Source organism: Lagenorhynchus albirostris, chromosome 10 (assembly GCF_949774975.1).
Source record: "Lagenorhynchus albirostris chromosome 10, mLagAlb1.1, whole genome shotgun sequence".
NCBI lineage: Eukaryota > Metazoa > Chordata > Mammalia > Artiodactyla > Delphinidae > Lagenorhynchus > Lagenorhynchus albirostris.
Window position 1 is genome coordinate 96,918,276 of NC_083104.1, and position 23,670 is coordinate 96,941,945.

At 43.8% G+C, this 23,670-nt stretch overlaps 1 protein-coding gene across 3 annotated transcripts in view; it reads right to left on the bottom strand.

The window, feature by feature from the left end:
- GCNT2 (glucosaminyl (N-acetyl) transferase 2 (I blood group)) overlaps positions 1-21,384 on the bottom strand; it is a 106,865-nt gene extending 85,481 nt beyond the window's left edge. For 2 of the 3 annotated variants that reach the window (XM_060163699.1, XM_060163705.1), the window contains exon 1: positions 20,301-21,384. In XM_060163699.1, the coding sequence (XP_060019682.1) occupies positions 20,301-21,231 (931 nt within the window). In that variant the 5' untranslated portion in view covers positions 21,232-21,384. Of the gene's footprint in view, positions 1-9,498; positions 10,523-20,300 lie in introns of those variants that run through there. The other variant, XM_060163701.1, reaches the window with a different exon arrangement.
- Between the last annotated feature and the right edge of the window lie 2,286 nt (positions 21,385-23,670).

The following is a 23,670-nucleotide window of genomic DNA, read 5'->3' on the forward strand; positions in this document are numbered from 1 at the left end:
GATCCCGCGTCCCCTGCATCGGCAGGCGGACTCTCAACCACTGCGCCACCAGGGAAGCCCACCACGCTTATTTTATAGTAGCAACATAGGGGAATCAAATTCAGTCCGACGCCCAGCACTGTGTGTGAGTTGAGGCTCGCAAAGATAGAAATCTCACTCTGTCTCTCCATGACTCTGCACTCTGTCAGGTCTCCAGATACTGAAACATCAATAAACCCTCAGAAGAAGATAAGGGCTACCAGGGAGGAAAAAAGAGCACAGAGGACAAACTCTGCCTGAGGGTGGTGCGAGGTCAGAGATTTCACAGAGCTCAGTACAGTTCAGCTGGGCCCTCAAAGATAATCAGGATTTCTCTAGGCAAAGAGGGGCCCAGGGGAAAAACTGGCTGAAAGGCCAGGCAGTCTACTTAGCAATTACACATGGAATTCAAGTGGTAGCAAAATAAAGCACTTTACATTTTCTGAATATTTAAAATCAGAGCTTCTGGGCTTCCCTGGTGGCGCAGTGGTTGAGAGTCCGCCTGCCAATGCAGGGGACACGGGATTGTGCCCCGGTCCGGGAAGGTTCCACATGCCGCGGAGCGGCTGGGCCCGTGAGCCATGGCCGCTGGGCCTGCGCGTCCGGAGCCTGTGCTCCGCAATGGGAGAGGCCACAACAGTGAGAGGCCCGCGTACCGCAAAAAAAAAAAAAAAAAAAATCAGAGCTTCTCAGGGTCAAAGTGACTGGCAGATTCCCTTAATTGTTGATTTTACTTTTCTACCCCTGAACTAAGACATTTTCAATCCCCCAAATGCATGAAGACGGTGATGTATGCTGACCTCAGCAATCAGATGCCCCCTAACTCCTGCAGACCCACCCACACTCCCAAAGTTTTCTGATGGATTTAGCATAGGTGGTAAGGATGCCTGCCCTTTGGAAAAGAAAGTAGGGGGCAGGATTCCTGCCCCAGGGCCTGCTTAGAGGCTGAAATAGAATTGAAAATAACAAACTTTCTGCAAAACTGCAGGAGAATTTCCTTCATTTGGAGAAAATACCGTGTTTAAGGGAAGCAGAGGGCTTCCCTGGTGGCGCAGTGGTTAAGAATCCGCCTGCCAATGCAGGAGACACGGGTTCGAGCCCTGGTCCGGGAAGATCCCACATGCTGCGGAGCAACTAAGCCCGTGTGCCACAACTACTGAGCCCACGTGCCACAACTGCTGAGCCCCTGTGCCACAACTACTGAAGCCCACGTGCCTAGAGTCCGTGCTCTGCAACAAGAGAAGCCACCGCAGTGAGAAGCCCGCACACTGCAACGAAGAGTAGCCCCTGCTCACCGCAACTAGGGAAAGCCTGCGCGCAGCAACCAAGACCCAACGCAGCCAAAAATTAATTAATTTAAAAAAATTTTTTAAAAAGGAGGGAAGCAGAATTGTACTCTTTTCTCTCCCATTCATTGGCTCCTCATTCAACATTCTGCTTTGGCCACTCAACTTCTGGCCAAGCCAAAAGTCTAGGTCCTGGTGCCAATCATCCAGTTCACGTTCTCACTTTTGGGGTACAGGAGATGGGGGTGAGGTAGGGAAGTGGGGCTGAGGGCGACCAGGACCCACACACCCAGTTAAGATGCGATGGAAGTGGCTCTATGACCGAAGTAGGAGTAAAGTGGGTGGGCAGGGCGGCTGCTTCTGGTAGGGGGGAAAGGAGCAGAGAAGCTTCTCTGAGGAAGCACGTGACATCTCAGCTAGATTTGGAGAACAAGCCAGGATGAGCAGCAGAAGCAAAGAGCATTTCAGAACAAGGGAACGGCATGAGCAAGGGCCTGCAGACCGTTTGTCTTCTAGGTTGTTAGGATGACAGAAGCCTGGCAGAGTTAAGAGGCTCTCAACTCATCACAGAATGCTGCTTCCTAATAAGAGGAAAGAGAAACCAGCCACTTAAGGCTCTACACATGTGATGTTGCTAAGAAAAGCAACAGCTGAGGGGTAACTTCTGTGGGCCACATATCCAGTTTCTAGCAAAAAATTATCCCTGTACCTTCAAAACCAAAGGTTCTTCTTCTCTCTTTTCTTTTTTCTTTGATCACACACAGAAGTTTTAAAATTGTAACACTAAAAGTTCAACAATCCACATCAAAGAAGTTCATCTGGGCTTCCCTGGTGGCGCAGTGGTTGAGAGTCCGCCTGCCGATGCAGGGGACGCGGGATCGTGCCCCGGTCCGGGAAGGTCCCACATGCCGCGGAGCGGCTGGGCCCGTGAGCCATGGCCGCTGAGCCTGCGTGTCCAGACCCTGTGCTCCGCGATGGAAGAGGCCACAGCAGTGAGAGGCCCGCGTACCGCAAAAAAAAAAAAAGTTCATCTGTTCCCCCTCTCTTTGAACATTTAATGAGTTTCTACAACGGACCGGGTACAATTTGTGTACTGTCTAATCCTTCCCACAGTCTGACAAGGAGATTTTTTTAAAAAATATTTATTTATTTGGTTGCACTTAGTCTTAGTTGCAGCAGGCGGGCTCCTTAGTTGTGGCATGCAAACTCTTAGTTGCGGCATGCATATGGGATCTAGTTCCCTGACCAAGGATCGAACCTGGGCCCCTTGCGATGGGAGCAGAGAGTCTTATCCACTGTGCCACCAGGGAAGTCCCCTGACAAGGAGATATTTTGATGAGAATCAGACTCAGAGAAATTAAGCATCTTGCCCAAAGTTATGCAGACTGCAGGTGGCAGAGCCAGGACTGCTTTTAAATCCCACCAGCAAATTGGGAGCCACCGTCTGATGCTGCAGAGTGAACAGATCTTTATTTAGATCATTTGTCAAAAACACTCTACAGCTGCTTAAACCTGAAATGCATTCAACTGGTGACCACTGATTTTAGTTCAGTTGAGCCTAATTCCTATTTTTTTTTGTCTTCAATCTCCTTTTAGCTTCCTTAGTATGAAATTAAGATAGATCACCATAGGAAGAAATGTTATTTCTGAATATGAAGTATTAATAATATTTTCATTAAATTAATGAAATTTTAATATTAATTTGATATTTTAAAAGTCTTTATTGAGATAGAATTGACACACGGCACTGTATAAGTATAAGGCATACGGCATAATAATTCGACTTATATACGTCACGAAATGATGACCACATAAGTTTAGTGAATATCCATCACATAGACACAACACAAAAGAAAAAGAAAAAATACTTTTTCCTTGTGATGAGAACGCTTAGGATTTACTCGAAGAACTTTCATAGAGAACATACAGCAGTGTTCATTATATTAATTATGACGTACGTTACATCCCATATTTATCTTATAAATGGAAGTTTGTATCTTTTGACTGCCTTCATCCAATTTCCACCCCCATGTAACCACAGATCTGATCTCTTTTACTATGAGTTTGTTTGTTTTTGAAGTATAATTGACCTACGTTAGCTCCTGTTACACAGCACAGTAATTTGCTATTTCTACACATTTCAAAATAATCTCCACGATAAGTCTGGTTACCATCTGTCACCACCCAAAGGTATTACAGTGTTATTGACTCTGTTCCCCATGCTGTACATTTCATACCCGTGACTCATTTATCTTGCAACTGGAAGTTTGTAACTCTTAATCTCCCTCACATATTTCTCTCCATCCCCAAACCTCCTCCCCTCTGGCAACCACCTGTTTGTTCTCTGTATCTACAACTCTGTTTTGTTGTTTTTTCATTTGTTTTGTTTTTTAGATTCCACATATAAGTGAAATCATATGGTATTTTTCTTTCTTTATTTGACTTATTTCACTTAGCATAATACTCTCTAGGTCTACCCATGTTGTCACAAACGGCAAGATTTCATTCTTCTTTATGGCTGAGTAATATTCCTCTGTGTGTGTGTGTGTGTGTGTGTGTGCGCGCATGCGTGTATACCACATCTTCTTTATCCATTCATCTGTTGATGGGCACTTAGGTTGTTTCCATATCTTGGCTATACTAAATAATGCAGAAATGAACATAGGGGTATATACTGATACATGTTTTTGAATTAGCATTTTTGTTTTCTTTGGATAAATACCCAGCAGTGGGATTGCTGGATCGTATGGTAGTTCTATTTTTAATTGTTTTGAGGAGAGATGGTATTTCCTTGAAAAAGAACTCACAGATATCCCAACTCACTGATTTCCTTTCCTATGCAGTTGACAAAAGTCAGTATTTCCAGCAGATACAAAAACAGAGATTGTTCAAGCTAATAGTAAAACTTATCCCCCAAATTTCCTTCCCCTGCAAGTCTGCCCATACACGCAGTGATGTGTTTGAGAAACATAAATTCCCTCTGGACATAGCAAGATCCCAGCCAAATCCTTGGGGCCACGACTACGAGTTCCCAGAAGCAGCTTTATTTAGATCTGTTCTTCCTCCCTCCTCTCAAGGTTCCAGCATTCGGCACCTCAGCACTGCATCTGTACGTATAAAGGGACTAAAGCAAGTAGCCAGCCTCCAATAATGACAGAGAGTCCGGCCAGTATGGACTCTATAGCAGAGACTCAACAAGCCTCCCCTTTCAAGGGCACATGGGTACATACAAGACAGAGAATTCCAGAAGGGCTGGTCCATAGTCTGGTTCCTGGGGGGGGAAAATGAGAAGCAAGCAGAATCTGTCTTCCAAGCCCACGATCTCCAATTTTCTTCTTTTCTCTATTCCTTCCCCATCAGATATCTTGGCATTCCTTTTTTCTCCCATCTCCAACAAAACCTGCTCTCAGATTTTTTTTTTCTGAGATTTTTTCAGAATGAGAAAGGAGAAAAGGCTCTTTTCTCATTCATTCATTAATATGAATTTGAAATAAGCTCCCACTGAATCATATCAGAAATATTCCTTTGTAGCAAGTGGGGCAGAAACCACTGGTCAGTTTGAAATCTTTAAATCCACGGACCACATGATGAATAAAGCATGCCCACTGAAAGCCCCTGTCACAGGCAGAGCCATGCAGCCTGGAGGGGCACATGACGCATAACTCATAAGGGAAGTAGGAGGCAGTGAACTTGAATGTCTGGCTGGTAAAAGGATCTTTTCTCCAGTTGGAAGTCAGCCACAGCTGAGTCAGATGAGAAACTAAAATGTGGCCATCTTGTTGTAGACGGGATTAACAAATGGAACTGGGGAGGAGAGAGGTGGGGGGAAAGTGGGGGAAAGTGGGGGAAAGATGGAGGGAGGAGAAGTGGGGAAGGCAGAACCCTCATTTCACAACAGCTGGTGAAGTCTGGTGGGCAGTATCTTTCAAGGCCCCTGTGAACTCTCTTTGTATAACACTTCTGTCCTCATGGGCCCCTTCGCTTGAGTGGACCACCCAGGAATTCTCATCTTCCAAGAGGCTTCCAGAGGACCCGTCATGGCCGAAGAGCCTTACTATGTATGAGGAGACCACGTTTTATTTTGCGTTTTGACACTGCCACCCTGACCACACCTGACCCGAATGGTCTGGGGCCTCGATGGAGGGCAGCGCGTCTACACAGAAGTCAGCCACAGCCCAGGAAGTGGCCTGGAATGAGAAAAGGGATGCTCGTTGTACAGTGACAACTCGACCCACAGCAAGCCTCTCTGGGAATAAGTATCTGCAGGAGACAGAGGAATTACCATCAACGGGAACAGCCCAGAATCTGGCTGGAGACACAAGGGGAAGGCATTGAAAGTAGAAGCCGCGGGGCCCACAAGCAAGTGAAAACTCTGAAGCAGAGGTAAGACTTTCATATAAGTAAAAAGAAGCAGAATGAAGATGCTGACACACGAGCACGGCCGACTTCTCCGTGTGGCTCTCGGACGGCACCACTGCTGGCTGACCATTCTCCCCAGAGCAGGGAGGACACCTGGCTGCCTGCTCTGTCCACTACAGTAGCCATGGGCACAACTGATATGTGGGGTATATTGGGTTAAATAAAATACATGATTTAAATTCATGTGACCCGTTAATTTTTGTTTCTTTAATGTAGCCACAAAAGACCTGAAATTACACATGTGGCTCACACTGTATTTCTATCAGGTGGTGTTCTAGTTCCCCATGAGGCCGTTTCAACCGTGAGATCTTTTTTCTTCTGTCCTATTAGTCCTTAGAGAAACCTAATAAGCCCCAATCATTGCAATCAACTAGAACAATCTTAAAATGTCCAGAACAAACAACGAACATACGCATGCATCAGCAAAGAGTGACCCTCAAAACAGAAATGACTCAGATTTTCACATAGCAGGAGGAACAGTTAAACAAGACAGCCACCTAAGTTTCTGATTCCCTTACCTCCTCATGACTAAGCCCTACACTCAGGCCTACCTCAGGTCCTGCAAGAGTTGGCTGGACCAGTGAAGGGCCACAGGCCTCTAACGAGGATCCCACACCCATAACACAGAAACAATTTTAAGGGCTCACTCTTTTAAGTTTTTGAAATGCGTGGAGCAGTCCATTTGTTTTCCATTGTTTTGCTGATCTGTAATTGCTGGTATTTACCAGAGGTGTAAAAATCTAGTTGCAATAGAGAAATCATGTTGAGAACTCAACACTTCTGTTCAATACATTGATTAGAATCATTAGTTAGTATCACGAACTTCAGAGCGGAAGAGACTCACAGGCCATCTTGTCCGACACTTGATAATTGAGTTCCTTGACACGGTTTCTTCAGCCTCTGCTTCCGAATATCCCTTGGGTTTGTTCACCACTGAGGAAGCTACCCATTCTAATCCCAGATCCGTGGGTTCTTTTATCTCCCACCACTGACCCTGGATTCTTCTTCCAAAACTACAGCATTGGTTCAATTTCTGTCTCCTGGGCAAACGTTTTAATTATGTGAAGGCAGTGATCCCTTTTCAAGTCTTTTGCAGACTGAATATCCTTTTTGTTTGTCTTGGTCCCTTCTTTGAAAAATGGGGTCTGGCCTTTTAACCTTCTTGGCTACTCTCTTTGGAATCTGCTTTGTGAATGTCTCCCCTTACAGGTTGGTGCCCAGCCCTGAATGGTCAATACATATTTGGTCCAAGCAACACAAAAGTGAGAAGAGGGCCTTTTTACCTCCCTTATTCTGGGTACTACAATCCCATATAAACAGCTTAATGGTCATGACTCCCCACTTCAATTACTTGAGCCCTGATTTCTTTTTTGACCGTGATCTCTGCCAAAAGAAGTCCTTTTATTTTTTTTAATTAAAAAAGTAATAAAAAATAAAAATTTTTGTTGAAGCATAGTTGATTTACAATGTTGTGTTAGTTTCAAGTGTACAGCAAAGTGATTCATATATATATACACATATATATATATCTTTTTTTCAGATTCTTTTCCATTATAGGTTATCACAAGATATTGAGTATAGTTCCCTGTGCTATACGGTAGGTCCTTGTCCTGATTTCTTTTTTAACAATTGTTTATTTATTTATTTTAAATTTATTTATTTTTGGCTGCGTTGGGTCTTCGTTGCTGCGCGCGGGCTTTCTCTAGTTGCGGCGAGCGGGGTCTACTCTTCCTTGCGGCGCGCGGACTTCTCATTGCGGTGGCTTTTCTTGTTGCGGAGCACCGGCTCTAGGCGTGTGGGCTTCAGTAGTTGTGGCTCGAGGGCTCTAGGGCGCAGGCTTAGTAGTTGTGGTGGGTACACGGGTATAGTTGCTCTGCAGCATGTGGGATCCTCCCAGACCAGGGCTCGAACTCGTGTCCCCTACATTGGTAGGTGGATTCTTAACCACTGAACCACCAGGGGAGTCCTGTCCTGATTTCTTTCATCACTAGGACATTACCCCTTCCCGCTTTGGGAAAACCACAGATTTAAAAAGCATTCTATCATAGCTGCCTTCTAAGTAGCTGTATTTCCTTTGCTTTTATGCCTACACCAGTCCTCTATTACTAGGATTTTAGAATATTTTTCTTTTTTTGCTATTATAAGTGACACTATGATGAAAATACTTTTAAATTAATCTTTTTCCTATCTCTGTTTATTTTTTAAGAATAAATTCCTAGGAGTAAAATTAAATAAAAGGATATGAACATTTTCAAAGCCGTTTGGTACATAGGTGCCTAATTGTCCTTCAGAAAGACTGTGCAGGTTTATACTTTTTCTAGTGGTCTGTATTGGAACACTCATTGCCCATTCTGGAGTTAGGTTTTTTTTTTTAACACCAATTTGAGAAGTAAAGAATTGTAATCATTTATTTTAATTTGTATTGGTGGTAAGCATTGGTATATGATTGTTTAGCATATGTATTTCTACATGTCATGGTTAATCTGATGTGTTCCTTTTTCCTATTTGTGAGATGTATTTAGGTGTTAAAGATATTAACCTGGCTGTATGTTGTTTCTTTTGCAACTACTTTTTCCCCAGTGGATTTTTCTGTTTTCACAATTTTGCCAAGTATTACCAAGGAAAAAAATTTAAAAAAAAAAAAGCATTCTAAGTCTAGGAAGCTTTGTACACAAACATCAAAAACAAGCATCCACGATGGTTCACAGCCCTGGCTGTTCCTGAGAATTTCCCGGAGGCTGAACAAATACTGAAGTCCACATCTACCCAGGAAATCAGGAAATGCATTTTTAAAAGCTCCAGGCGACTGTAATATGTATCCAGGGTTGAACCACTAATCTCAAGAAACCATGACCTTGATGCTCATGTTGATTCAAGTTAGTTTTCCTTTGAAAACTGAATCTGAAATGTGAATTGAAATGTGAATCTGAATTTTTATTTCAAATTGAACTAGCAGAACTGAATTAGTTCACTGTAAACAACTGGAGATTATTCAAGTCATTTGGAACTTGGACCAAGGAAATGTGGAGTTAGTTTAGGAACAACTGAGACCGAATTGAAAATCACCTTAAAAGAACATCAGGCTTAGGCAACCTGGTTTATAATTGGCATGTTTGCTTACTAGCAGGGTAATTTGAGCACATCATATAACCACACTGGTTTCATTGTCTATAAAATAAAGGCGCTGGTCTAGGAATCTTTAAGACGCTCTAAATTTTGGACTCAGTTCCAGGAAAGAACGTGCAAATGAAAATTGTTCAAGTTGTATCTTGCTCTCATTTTGAAATGATCTGAATTTAGCTATTGGAGCTTCAATAGGGGCAAAGGTATTATTTACGTGTTCAAATTGCTGCTCAAATTTATCATATTTATGCCTGATTTTAAATACCATCACATTTAAAGGAGAATTGTGTTTAATCTTTCATTCACCAGTCAGTGTTCCTCAGTTCCTTGCCATGTCTCAAGACTACAGCACATATTCGAAGTGGGTCTATGGGCTCAGAAAGGTAGCTTGGTATGTCAGCAAAATCAAGTCAAACAGTCAGTCTCTACCTCTGCCCTAATCACTATGCCTCAGTTTCTTCATCTGTAAAATGGAGATGAGTTATATCACCCACTCTGTGAGCAGAGCTGCTGTACAGATTTTTTTAATGAATAGTTGAAACTGTAAAGATCTTTAAAAATGTTAATTTTTTTTTACTATTTTTCAGTGGTTCGTTCCGTATTGGCCACGCAATGTTTATTCATAAAAACAAAAGTTAAGAGACATACATACCAGGAATCCTATTGAGTGTGACCCAGAAATGTTCATCAGGACTGTAGGTGTCCTTGGACCAGGACAGTAAGTCAAGTGCCCGCTGGTCTTGGAGGACAAAATTAGCGAATTCCCTCGTGAGGGCCACGTAGGCAGTGCCAAAGTAAATAGTCATGTTGTGAGGAGGTGGAGTTTTCAATTTCGCGGTTTTAATCATGTAGGAATTTCTTTTGCTCAATAGTTCCTGGTGGACATATTTAGTCCGTCCAATAGCATGATCGGGAGGCAGCACCCCTGGGGTGATGTTTTTCCCTTTAAATCCTTTCAGATACTGAACTATCTCCCTGTTGGTTTTCAGGGGGAAATCTTGCCCACAGGTGTTGATGGCATATTTCCATGGAACCTCAGAGCCTGCAAGATCTTTGATGCAGTTCAGGTCAGCCTGGAGCCTGGAAATCCCACCGTAGACCACGGGCTCCATCTTGGAAGCCAGAAAAGCATTTGGGAAGCAGCTCAGTAATTGCTTCACTGCATCTTTAAATGGATCTGTTGCCTTTTCATCCACATGAACACAGTAGACATTTTGGGGCATGTAAATTGCCCTGAAGAGTCTCTCAAAAGTGCCAAAATCTTTGTGGACGGTCATCATGTAAGCCAAAGGGAAGCCAGCCTCTTCTTCAGAGAGTGCTTCTGTTATGTACTGACTTTGAGCTATGTACTCATAACAGGTAGATTCACTGAGGGCAGTTTTCAATGCATTCTCTGTTGGGTAAAAAACCTTCCCCTTAAAAATCTGACGACAGGCTTCTGCTAATAGCGAAGCATTGGACAGAGATGCTCCCAGGAAATTTTTATTCTCCCATAACTCATGATTGTAAACAAACACAAAAATCAGACCAGTGACCAGAGACACAAAAAAAAGACACTGCTTCCAAGAGCCCATCATTCAAAACCAGGAAATGAGTAAAATGTCTCTTGGGATCTGATCAGAGCGTAGGTAGATTTAACTTACATTTTCTCCAGAATCCATAACCATCCTTTTGGTAGGTGCAGTTCTGATCGGCTGTTCCGTAACCTTCCAGTTGAGCATGCCTGTCCTTTCTTTCTGTCTTCCTCTTCTCCTCGTTTGCCACTGCATTGCATTTCCACCTTTCTGCCTCACGTTTCTGAAGTAACTCTTTGGGATTTGCTTTGCTCAGTCCCCACACCCCCTTCCTGCAACCTGTTTCTACATAAAAACAAGTTGCCTCAGGGAGGTTTTGACTCCAATGTGTCCACGTTTCCCTACAGGAAAATCACCAAGGGGTGAACTGACTATTCTGAAAGCCATTGCTCTAAGACTTTAACCCCAGCCTCTTCTCCTGGCCAAAAGGTTGGCAACTCTGTCAGCTCCAACTTCCTGTTAATCATTGTGTTCAACTGACTGAGTTTGTTTGCTTAAACAGCACTGCCAAGTTAAAAGCGTGGGTTCTAAGCATGTGAACACTGCCTGGGGAGATATTCTGTCAATAAATATTTAGTGCTTAAAAATTAATCACTTAACCTTGCCTTTTTCCACACACGCCCCCCTCTGCATATTGGCTGGCTATGCTATTAAAGCACGGCATATGACTAACTGTTAAGCCATTCTTTCCAGCACTTAATTTTCTCTGCTACGAGGTAAGGTCCTTAAAAAGCCACATTAGCAAGTGAACCTCCCCACCTAACTCGTCACAGTATGATGAATAAAGGCTAATGAAAAAAAAAAACCCAACCCCCCAAAAAACTGACAGCCCATTGTAACCCCCAAATTGCTAAAGCTGAAGTTAGTGAATGTCAAGTTTATTTCACCCAAGCCCAGGGAGGATGCAGGGAGAGGCAGGAGAGAAGAATCATCTCAGTTTGGGATGTTTTAGAACTTAAGGAGAGAGGCTCTCATTCATATATATAAACCATTCCAAACTATTAGATTCATATATATAAACCATTCCATTTCCCTACCTGTAAAACATGAGAATAATTTTATCACCTTCATAGGTCAGTCGTGAGAATACAATGAGAAAGCGCATCAAGGGTTCATGGCCTGCCCAGCAATGAATGAGGCGGAGATAGAAGATAGCTGGGCCCCAGGCTGAGATGCTGGTGCTTCAAGGTAAAATAAAGGCAGGAGCAGAGGGGCTTCCCTGGTGGCACAGTGGTTGAGAATCCGCCTGCCAATGCAGGGGACACGGGTTCGAGCCCTGATCCAGGAAGATCCCACCTGCTGCAGAGCAACTAAACCCGTGCGCCACAACTACTGAGCCTGTGCTCTAGAGCCTGTGAGACACAACTCCTGAGCCCGCGTGCCACAACTACTGAAGCCCGCGTGCCTAGAGCCCGTGCTCCACAACAAGAGAAGCCACCGCAGTGAGAAGCCCATACACCACAATGAAGAAGAGTAGCCTCTGCTTGCCACAACTAGAGAAAGCCCGCGTGCAGCAACAAAGACCCAATACAGACAAAAAAAAAAAAAAAAAAAAAAAGGCAGTAGCAGAGAGGAGCTGAGCTCTGCTTGAGTAAAAAGATAAGACAACCACATTCTTCACTCTTGAGGTCAAGGAGACCTCCGTGACTACACATGTGCAGAAAGTTTCCTTAGTGTCAAAAAAGGAAGGGGGTGGGGATTCCCTGGCAGTCCAGTGGTTAGGGCTCCACGCTTCCACTGCAGGGGGGCACGGGTTCCATCCCTGGTTGGGGAACTAAGATCCCACATGCTGTGTGATGCAGCCAAAAAAACAAGAAACAAAAAGGGAGGGGGCGCTAGCCCGTAGTATGTCCTGCCAGCCTCCCAGAGACCCTCGCACTAGAACGTATCTTGGCCAAAAGATGTGCAGGCGCGTCGGGAGGGCCCTGAGTCAGACCCAGTTTGGGCACGAAGCAAGACAAAGCAGATGACTGGCCAGAAGGAACCCATAAAACTGCCCCCATATAAGTAATTCCTGCCACTCCCAAAGCGTGACTCTCCCTCTGAGCCTGCCTGCATGTCTTTCTGCACGTACTTTTCTTCTAATAAACGCTTTTGTCTCTGTGCTGAATTCTTTCTTCAGAGAAGACAAGGACTGAGGTCCTGTTTCAAGCCTGCTGACCCTGGTGATCTAGTGGTTAGGTTTCCGCACTCTCTTCAAGCCACCTCACCCTGTGGCCCGTGAGATCAGGGCTGGGAGAGAAGAATAAACAAAAGCCCCTCCCCCCAACACTCACATCAAGGAGATGACACAGTTACCATCTCTCCTTTGAAATCTTCTTAGTCTTCCCTACTCCTCCCTCTGTGAGCCCATGCCAAGCAGTATACATCTAGGATAACTCTGATCAGTTTTGTTTTATTTGGTAGTCAGCTGCACAGGGGTGAAAGCACACTGTGCGCACACGTGGAGGGGCTATCAGCGCTGGGCTCCCAGGTGGCTCATCTGTTTCTGGCTCCCATCACTGTCTGCACATACTAGGCAATCAGACACTTATCGATCAAGTGCTCTATTTTGCATTCCCTGTTTCCCTGATCACCTTAGTGTGAGATTCCTACATTTGTGATTTATATTTTGTCATCTGTGATCTCTATTTGTATCTGTGGATGTGGGGACGTTCAAAGTACCTAGTTTTTCCAATACATCTTAATTACAAAGACAACATAACATTACAGATAGTTTGTGAACACAGTGTTTTCATGTCCTATGATCCCATTTCCCTCTTGTCCATAGATACACACATTCTGATTTTACCAAGAACATGGGAGATGCAAGTTTGCATCCTGCGTTTTGCACTTCCTGTCAGAGCATAACATTTTCTTTTTTTCTTTCTTTCTTTTTTTTTTTTTTTTGCTGTACGCGGGCCTCTCACTGTTGTGGCCTCTCCCATTGCGGAGCACAGGCTCCGGACGTGCAGGCTCAGCGGCCATGGCTCACGGGCCCAGCCGCTCCGCGGCATGTGGGATCTTCCCGGACCGGGGCACGAACCCGCGTCCCCTGCATCGGCAGGCGGACCCCCAACCACTGTGCCACCAGGGAAGCCCGAGCATAACATTTTCCATCGTGCTACTCAGTTTTCACTGGACATCATCTTCACACCATTACCTTAGAACCCAAGACTGGAGTTATTATTTGTTGTTGTTTTGTTCCCACCCCAGCTGAAAACTAATGCATTAACAAGAAGGTTGCCAACTCTGTTTCATAATCTTCAGGAGCTTAGGAAATGATGATAAGAAAGGACTTAGGGAAGTTTTCCAGAACCAAGGGGTCAGACTTTACTTCTTTTAGGAATCAGATTCTACATACAATATGATTCAAGTGAATACAGACTGGTCTGTAGGACCCAAAATGAATTCAAACAACTCAAATATCTATTTACTTAACTATCTTTCATGTGTCTACCTAGAATTCTTTGGAACAAATCATTTCTTCAATACAGTAGTCATACGAGAGCAATCTTTTCAAAAATGATGACTAAAATTTTGTTAATTTTTGTTTTATTTGTAATATCTCTCTAGGCAGCCACTGCCCACATCAAATGAAATCGACTATAGGGATGAATAAATGGAGGCCTCGGGACTTCCCTGGTGGTGCAGTGTTTAAGACTCCACACTCCCAATGCAAGGGGCTCCGGGTTCAATCCCCGGTCACGGAACCAGATCCCATATGCATGCCACAACTAAGAGTTCGCATGCTGCAACTAAGGAGCCCGCCTGCTGCAACTAAGACCTGGTGCAAACAAATAAATAAATACTTAAAAAAATAAATTATAAAATAAATAAATGGTGGCATCAATGCCTAATTATGCTTTCTAAACTAGTTGAATAATTTTTACAACTTTTTCTCCTAATGTATTCAGATGATTACATCAACTCTTCCTTTGTTGATTTCGGCTATCTCCTCATTCTTGACACAATTCCATCCCTCCAGAGATTTCATGCATAAAAGCATCTCTAATAATTTGCCTGTTCTGCTCTGAATTTACAGCTCCCTGAGTTTAAAGTTACAGGGTAAAGAACGTTTGCAAGTTGGCACTTTGCTGCAGTGGAGTCCTTAATTGCATTTCACCTGAAATGCTTCAAGGGTCTTTTGATTTGGGCAATACTAGCCATTTTTTACAGGAATCAATCTTTTTTTGTGCATCACCCCAGTGCTATCTGATGTCTACTCTCCCGGTGGTCATGTGGGAAACGCTGGTTCTCCGGACCCTCCTGACTTTCCTGAGGACCTTTTGCAATATACCACTCATCATTCTTCTAAATTCTGGGTACAACGCTCTTGCCATTTGTGCAAGATAGTAGAAGGGGATGGTAATGAGTGACCAAAAAAAAAAAAAAAGACATTCTCCTTTATCCCAGCCTGAACATTACATCAAAATTAATACCCCAAATTCTAAGTTGGAGGCAGTGATTGGGTAGGATAGAATTCTGAAGAAGTTGGCAACCAACACAGACTTGTGGCTTGGCCGCTCTGTAAGTGGTGAGGTGTTCACTGATGTCCCAGAATTCAACCTACACTTGCTTATTTCTATGTAACGTACACTCTTATAAATTCTCACTCCAGGACATAAACTAATTTTTATTCCATTAAGAAAATTGCGCTTAGAGTTTAATCTCAACAACTGACTGTAGAAAGGGAGCAGAAGAAAAGGGCTCCATTTCTACAGATGTGGATGCACTGTGCCTCATGCTTGTCTTATTCCTGGGGCCACGTGGTACCCAAACCACTTTTCAAGTATTCGTTTCATCATGACATCACCTCTGTGCCCAAGTAAGAAACCAGGGAAACCAAATGGAAACTTTCTCAGCGTCCACAGAGGTCACAGCGAAAGAGCAGCTTGGGTTAAACTGGTTTTAAGCGCACGTGACATTTTGTCTTTTTGGACTCCTGCAGCTCTTTCTCTCTGCCCAGGCTCTCTCCTCCCTCCATCTTCTTTCTCTGTTTGTTTATGTATTTACCATGTTAAATTCTGTACACTGTTTTCTCATCATCACTGCTTTTGTTTGTTTGTTTGTTTTTGTTTTTAGCCACAGGAAATAGCTGGAAGCAACAGGACTTAAAATAGCCCAGGAGGGTGGTGAGAGAGAGCCTGGATTGTGTGTCAGAAGGTCTCCAGTTGGGCCAAAGCCACTCTTGACAGCTGGGAGCCCTTGAACCAGTGATTTGATCTCACACCTCACAGCTTCCTCTGGGGTGAATTTGAGAAAACAATCCCTGTTCTTCCTCGGGGTCCCCAGTGGTGGCTTCCTGCCGACCACGTCACCTACACCTCTGAGCCTGAGTTTTTTCCAACAACGACCTCCTGGTGCAGCTGGAGGATTCCAGAAGTAACACACAGAAAGCACCCAGCTGGGGGCTGGCCAGAGACATCAGAGCTAATTTCATACCCTGAGGGAAAGCCACTGGGAAGAAAAGAGTGAAGAGAGGAAATGAGGAGGGTTGCAATTATTTAACATAAAATCACCACAAATAGAATGGTAGGAAGGTGCAAGAAAAAACAGTCAATTAGATATCATTGGGGCAACACAAAGCTGAGGCAAAGAGCTGACAGATGAAGAGCACCTCAGCGTTAAGTACAGTCTGTGCCCCCAAAGCCCCTTCCAGCTGCACTTGCCCTTGAAAGGGACCTGACAACCCTCGGCTTTCAAAGCCAAAGGCTAACAGGAGGCAGCTGAGCCCAAGAACCTCAGAGGTTTTCACAGTCTAACATGTCTCTGCTCAGAAAGGCCTCAGGTTTGAGTTTTGGCTGGATTTGAGAGGTTGGGTGTCACAAGGAGAAGGTAAAACAAGGATCCAATCCCAGAGCCAACTGGGCTCTTCACCTGTCTAGACTTCTGCTCTTTCCTTCCTCCACTCTGCTCCCCACAGAGTCCTTGATTTGAGTTTGAAGTTACAGGAGCTCACGGTCACTGCTACAGCGAGCGTTCCCAGCCTGGGGAGACCTTGAGCTTCTGATCACTGAGAATTACGTGCTGCAAGACACTAGCCCCCTCCTTCCGATTGCAATATGCTGTTCAATCAGAACAGAGTGCAAAGAAACGGATCCCCTACTCTTTTGGGTCCCCGGGTGCTGGATCGCAGTATCCCCATTTCTTCTCAAAGCTCACAGTCTACGAGGAACCTGATGCCTACTCTCTATTTGGCCAGCTGGATGGGGAAAGACCTTCTTTACAACAGATGACCATCAACAGCCCAGATTGAAAAAGTATGGAAGACAGAAAAATAGCTTTGTGTTTGGCAAAACCTGAATTTACTTAGTAGATCAGTCTTTGTTTTTTTTTTTTGTTTTGTTTTGCGGTACGCAGGCCTCTCACCGTTGTGGCCTCTCCCACTGCAGAGCACAGGCTCCGGACGCGCAGGCTCAGCGGCCATGGCTCACGGGCCCAGCTGCTCCACGGCATGTGGGATCTTCCCAGACCGGGGCACGAACCCATGTCCCCTGCGTCGGCAGGCGGACTCTCAACCACTGCGCCACCAGGGAAGCCCATGTAGATCAGTCTTTAATTCTGGAAGATGGATTTTCATAGAAACTACTTGCAGAATGACCTCATCACTTTTCAAAATTTTTCTTTTTTTTTTTGGCCATGGCTCGAGGCACATGGGATCTTAGTTCCCCGACCAGGGATCCAACCTGCGCCCCCTGCAGTGGAAGCACAGAGTCTTAACCACTGGACCACCAGGGAAGCCCCCCTATCACTTTTCTAACTGGTCCAGGGCTTCATTATCAGTTTTGCATATTATCGAATGAAGTTCATTCCTCACAGGAATGTTGTGTGGAGTGACTAATCAAATAAAGCACATTTTAAATGCCAGAGGGTGCCAAGTACTTTATTAAATTCTGGAAACATTTTCCCTTTGACTGAAGGGAACTGAGGAAAATAGTGCAAACCATTAATTAGAAACATTGTCCTTTAATAAGAAATTAAAAGTTGTAACTAAGATATACATGGATACTAATGACTTAACAAGACATGACAATTCATGATCACCGGTAAGTATATCACATAATGAAACAACATACTAATAAGTGCTATGCTTTGAAAAACCTTTAGAAATAGAAATCTCATGTATCCCAATCAAATGATTCATTCATTCACAAACATTTTTTGTGTACTTAGTTTATGCAGGCACTGTGCTAGATTCTGGAAATATAAAACATAAGTGTAGGGCTTCCCTGGTGGCGCAGTGGTTGAGAGTCCGCCTGCCAATGCAGGGGACGCGGGTTTGTGCCCTGGTCTGGGAGGATCCCACGTGCCGCGGAGCGGCTGGGCCCGTGAGCCATGGCCGCTGAGCCTGAGCGTCCGGAGCCTGTGCTCCGCAACGGGAGAGGCCACAGCAGTGAGACGCCCGCGTACCGCAAAAAAAAAAAGAAAAACAAAAAAAACATAAGTGTAGCCCACATGAGTACACGGCTACTAGATCTTAAAATGCTATTGGGGATTAAATAGAGGTAATATTTCTTAATCAAATTTATAAGCTTTTATACAGCGAAGGAAACCATAAAACAAAAAGACAACCTACAAACTGGGAGAAAATATTTGCAAATGATGTGACCAACAAGGGCTTAATTTCCTTTTTTTTTAAAATTAATTTATTTATTTGGCTGCACTAGATCTTTAGTTGCAGTATGCGGCATCTAGTTCCCTGACCAGGGATCGAACCCAGGTCCCCTGCACTGGGAGCGTGGAGTCTTAACCACTGGACCACCAGGGAAGTCCCAAGGGCTTAAGTTCCAAAATATACAAACAGCTCATACAACTCAGTAACAAAAAAACAAACAACCCAATCAAGAAATGGACAGAAGACCTAAATAGGCATTTCTCCAGAGAAGATATACAGATGGCCAGTAGGCACATGGAAAGATGCTCAACATTTCTAATTATTAGAGAATGCAAATCAAAACTACAATGAGGTATCACCTCTCACCAGTCAGAATGGTCATCATTAAAAAAAGTCTACAAATAATAAATGTTAGAGAGGGTGTGGAGAAAAGGGATCCCTCCTACACTGTTGGTGGGAATGTAAATTGGTACAGTCATTGTGGAAAACATTATGGAGGTTTCTTAAAAAACTAAAAATAGAGTTACCATATGACCCTACAATCCCACTCCTGGGCATATATCCAGAAAAGACAAAAACTCTGATTTGAAACGATACATGCACCCCAGTGTTCATAGAAGCACTATTTACAATAGCCAAGACATGGAAGCAACCTAAATGTCCATCAACACATAAATGGAGGGCTTCCCTGGTGGCGCAGTGGTTGGGAATCTGCCTGCCAGTGCAGGGGACATGGGTTCGAGCCCTGATCTGGGAAGATGTCACATGCCGCAGAGCAACTAAGCCCGTGCACCACAACTACTGAGGCTGTGCTCTAGAGCCCGTGAGTCACAACTACTGAGGCCCACATGCCTAGAGCCCGAGCCCTGCAACGACAGAAGCCACCACAATGAGAAGCCCACGCACCACAACAAAGAGTAGCACCTACTCGCCACAACTAGAGGAAGCCGCTAGCAGCAATGAAGACCTGGTGCAGCCAAAAATAAATAATAAATAAATAAATAAATTTATTTTAAAAAATGATAAATGGGTAAAGAACATGTGATTACATATGTACAATGGAATACTACTCAGCCACAGAAAAGAATGAAATAATGCCACTTGCAGCAAAAAGGATGGATCTAGAGATTATCATACTAAGTGAAGTAAGTCATACAGAGAAGGACGAATATCATATGATATCACGTATGTGGAATCTAAAATGTGATACAAGTGAGGTTATTTACAAAACAGAAATAGACTCACAGACATAAAAACTTATGGTTACCAAGGGGAAAGGGAGGGGACGGATAAATTAGGAGTCTGAGATTAACAGATACAAACTACTATAGATAAAACAGATAAACAACAAGCTCCTACTGCATAGCACAGGGAACTATATTTAACATCTTGTAATAAACTATAATGGAAAAGAATCTGAAAAAGAATATATATAATTGAATCACTTTACAGATTGAATCACATACACCAGAAACTAACACAACGTTGTAAATCAACTATAATTCAATTAAAAAGATGAGGTAATGTTTCCAGAAAACCATCTCCTTCCAACCTCCTCCCTCCAGTAGTTTTCCAGCAAATCAGCCCCTTCCTACCACTCTCTCCATTCCCAGGAGGATAAAGTTGCCTGGAAGCATACTAGTGCGAATCCTCTCCTTCTCTTTAAGGTAGAGGCAGTTAATGGAGTTACCTCTGTTGTTTAAAAGCAGAATAACAGGGGACTTCCCTGGTGGCGCAGTTGATAAGACTCCACGCTCCCAATGCAGGGGGCCCGGGTTCAATCCCTGGTCAGGAAACTAGATCCCACATGCATGCCGCAACTAAGAGTTCGCATGCCGCAACTAAGGAGACCTGGAGCCGCAACTAAGGAGCCTGCCTGTGGCAGCTAAGACCTGAGGCAACCAAATAAATAATTAAATAAATATGAAAAAAATAACATTAAAAAAAATAAAAGCAGAATAGCAAAAGCCGGAATGTGGAAGTGCAAAGTTCTGTTTACCTTGATTCTCACCCCCAAAGGCCTATCCTTCAGAGTCACAAAGACAGAGCCTTAGAACTGATATGTAAGAACTGTAACTTAGGTTATATGAATTCCATTGAAACAGACACACAAAACAGTCTACAGGGTGCCCATAAAACTGGAAACATAGGTGAATATATATAATGCAATTGAAGATATTTTCAAAGTGTAAAACACACACACACACTCTCACACACACACACACACACACACACACAAATACTTCCAGACTTTATGTAGAATGGAAATCAAGTTCCACATACCTGGAATCCTGTTAAGTGTCACCCAGAAATGTTCATCAGGAGAGTAGGTATCCTTCGACCACCCAAGTAAATCAATGGCCCTCTGGTCTTGGAGAACAAAATTAGCAAATTCTCTTGTAAGGGCTACATAGGTGGAGCCAAAGTAAATGGTGAGATTATGGGGAGGAGACATTTTTCTTATCCAAGTCCACAGCATGAAGGAAAACAATTGGTGTTTCTGCTCCAAGTGCACATATTTGGTCCTTCTGATAATATGAGCTGGAGGCAGCACCCCTGGGGTGATGTTTTTCCCTTTAAATCCTTTTATATACTGAACGATCTCCCTGTTGGTTTTCAGGGGGAAATCTTGCCCGCAGGTGTTGATGGCGTACTTCCAGGGAACCTCTGAGTCTATGAGGTCTTGCAGGCAATTCAGGTCAGCCTGGAGCCTGGAAATTCCTGCATAGACCACAGACTCCCTCTTGGAAGCCAGAAAGGCATTTGCGAAGCAGCTCAGCAGCCTTCCTACCGAATCCTTGAAAGCAGAGGTGGCTTTCTCATCCACATGAACGCAGTAGACATTTTGAGGCATGTAAATAGCCCTGAAAAGCCTCTCAAATGTATCAAAGTCTTTGTGGATGACCATGACATATGCCAAAGGGAACTCAGCTTCGTCTTTGGACAGAGGTTTCATTATGTAGTGATTCTGGGTCAAGTATTGTTGGCAAGTTATGTTTCTCAGTGGTGTCATTGGTATATTTCCATACAAGTTTTTCTTTCCTGCTATGATCATGTCACAGACTTCTGCAAGCACTGAAGAGTTTGAGATTTTCCCCGCCGGAAGGTATTTTGGCAGGACTAAATTGTTGGTATACAGGAACAAAAGAATTAGAGAAACGGCCATAAGCCCTACAACGAACTCGAACACCTTCAGCTTCCTGTTTCCTGCCATCTCTTCTGTGTTTGTCACTTCATATCATTGCTGAAGTCAGTCTTCAGGTCCATCCCCCGACTGCTGGGGAATCTACTCCCACTTCTTATTTTGAGCAAGAAGAGAAATACTGCCACTCACTTAAGGGACAGTGGATCAACCACAAGCTGAAGTTCTTCTCTAACGAGCAGTGTTAGGTACCTTGGTCCAGGTCAATCTCAAGTTAAGACCCTAACAAATCTGTCACGGCTGCCGACTCAAGGTGTTCCCCCGGGGGGTGGGGGTAGAACGTGTGTCCATCTTACAGCCCTTTTACCCCGGAGAGGGACACCCTCACCATCACCGACATCATGTTTGACCACAAGGGACGGTATATTTCTTCAATTTGGGGCCACATCAGTTGTTGTGAGGCAGCTCACCACCAGCAGTGACTGATATTAATGTTGACAGCTCCCAGAATTGCTGAAAGCAGGGTTTCTCTTTACCTAAAGATAAAAATCAAGAATTCAGAGACGCGGGATTGGAAGGAATCTTGCAGCTTTTTCAGACCAGCTCGCTCAAGTCACAAATGGAGCATCTTGAAAATGAACTGTCACTGATGTTCTATCACCCTCTTGGCTCCATTTTCTCACTGACAACCTAGGAGGTGAGCATTGACCTTACACCCACTTTGCACAAGAGGAGATTGAAGCCCACACATGCACTGACTTGCCTGAGGGTCAATAATGAGTTCATGGTAGCATGAGGTCTCAACCCTAATAGGGTCGAGAATATTGTACCTGGAATATGCGCTCCCCCCCTTTTCTTGATGAGTTCGTCCCGTCCATCAGGCCCCCCGTGTGGCACCCCTTCCCTGCCCTCCCAAGTCTGGGTTAGGAGCCCTTCCACCTGTTCTACTAGGACCTGGTGCCCCTCTCTTTGCTTGTCTGTTTGCCCCACCACTAGCCTATGGAGAACGATTTCTGTCTACTGATCACTGGGTTTTTGGCACCTCGCTGATGTTAGGCGGTCATCATTAAATTAAGTCTAGTCATTTTTCTTCCCTCTATACAGGGGTGGACAAAACTACAATGGGCATCATGGGTGAGGGACAATCCACCTGCCACATGTTTCTGTACAGCCTGTGAGCTAAGAATTGTTGTACATTTTTGAATGGCTGAAAGGAAATTTGAAGAAAAAGAATATTTCATGATACATGAAATTCACATTTCAGTGTCCATAAATACAATGCCATTGGAACATAGCCATTGGTTTACAGATTGTCCATAGCTGCTTTCCCATGGCAACAGCAGAGCTGACCAGTTGTAACAGAAACCATCTGGCCACCCAAGACTAGAATATTTACTCTTTGGCTCTTGACAGAAAAGATTTCTTGATCCCTCCCCTATAACTACTGATGTCTCTGCAAACCAGTATATTTTCTACTGTGGACTTGGTACAACTTTACCACTTTTTCCTGTATTTTCTAGATTTCCTCACGAATGCTAGAATGACATCCTATTTGGTAGCAAAGCATGTGCTTTAAAGAGAGAAATCTACAAACAACAAATGCAGGAGAGGGTGTGGAGAAAAGGGAACCCTCTTGCACTGTTGGTGGGAAAGTAAGTTGATACAGCCACTATGGAGAAGAGTTTGGAGGTTCCTCAAAAAACTAAAAATAGAATTACCGTATGACCCAGCAATCCCACTACTAGGCATATACCCAGAGAAAACCATAATTCAAAAAGACACCTGCACCTCAATGTTCATTGCAGCACTATTTACAATAGGCAGGTCATGGAAGCAACCTAAATGCCCATCGACAGACGAATGGATAAAGAAGATGTGGTATATATATACAATGGAATATTACTCAGCCATAAAATGGAATGAAATTGGGTCATTTGTAGAGACGTGGATGGATCTAGAGACCGTCATACAGAGTGAAGTAAGTCAGAAAGAGGAAAACAAATATCGTATATTAACGCATATATGTGGAACCTAGAAAAATGGTACAGATAGACTGGTTTGCAGGGCAGAAATAGAGACACAGATGTAGAGAACAAACATATGGACACCAAGGGGGGAAAGCGGCAGGGGGTGGGGATGGTGGTGGGATGAATCGGGCGATTGCGATTGACATGTATACACTGCTGTGTATAAAATGGATGACTAATAAGAACCTGCTGTATAAAAAATAAAGTAAAATTTAAAAAAATAATAAAAAATAATAAAAATGTATAATGCTCGCTTAAAAAAAGTTATTAAAAAAAGAAAAAGAGAGAGAGACTTGGGTGGGTTGGGATCTTGGTTTTGCTGGTTCCTAGCAGTATGAGCTTGGGCAAGGGGCTTTGCTTTTCTGTTTCAGTTTTGTCATCTGTCAAATAAAGAAAATACCAGTAAGTTTGTTTGGCAGATGAATATGGGTTAATAAGTGGAATGCAATTTGCTCAGACCTTGGCACACAGAAAACTACTGACT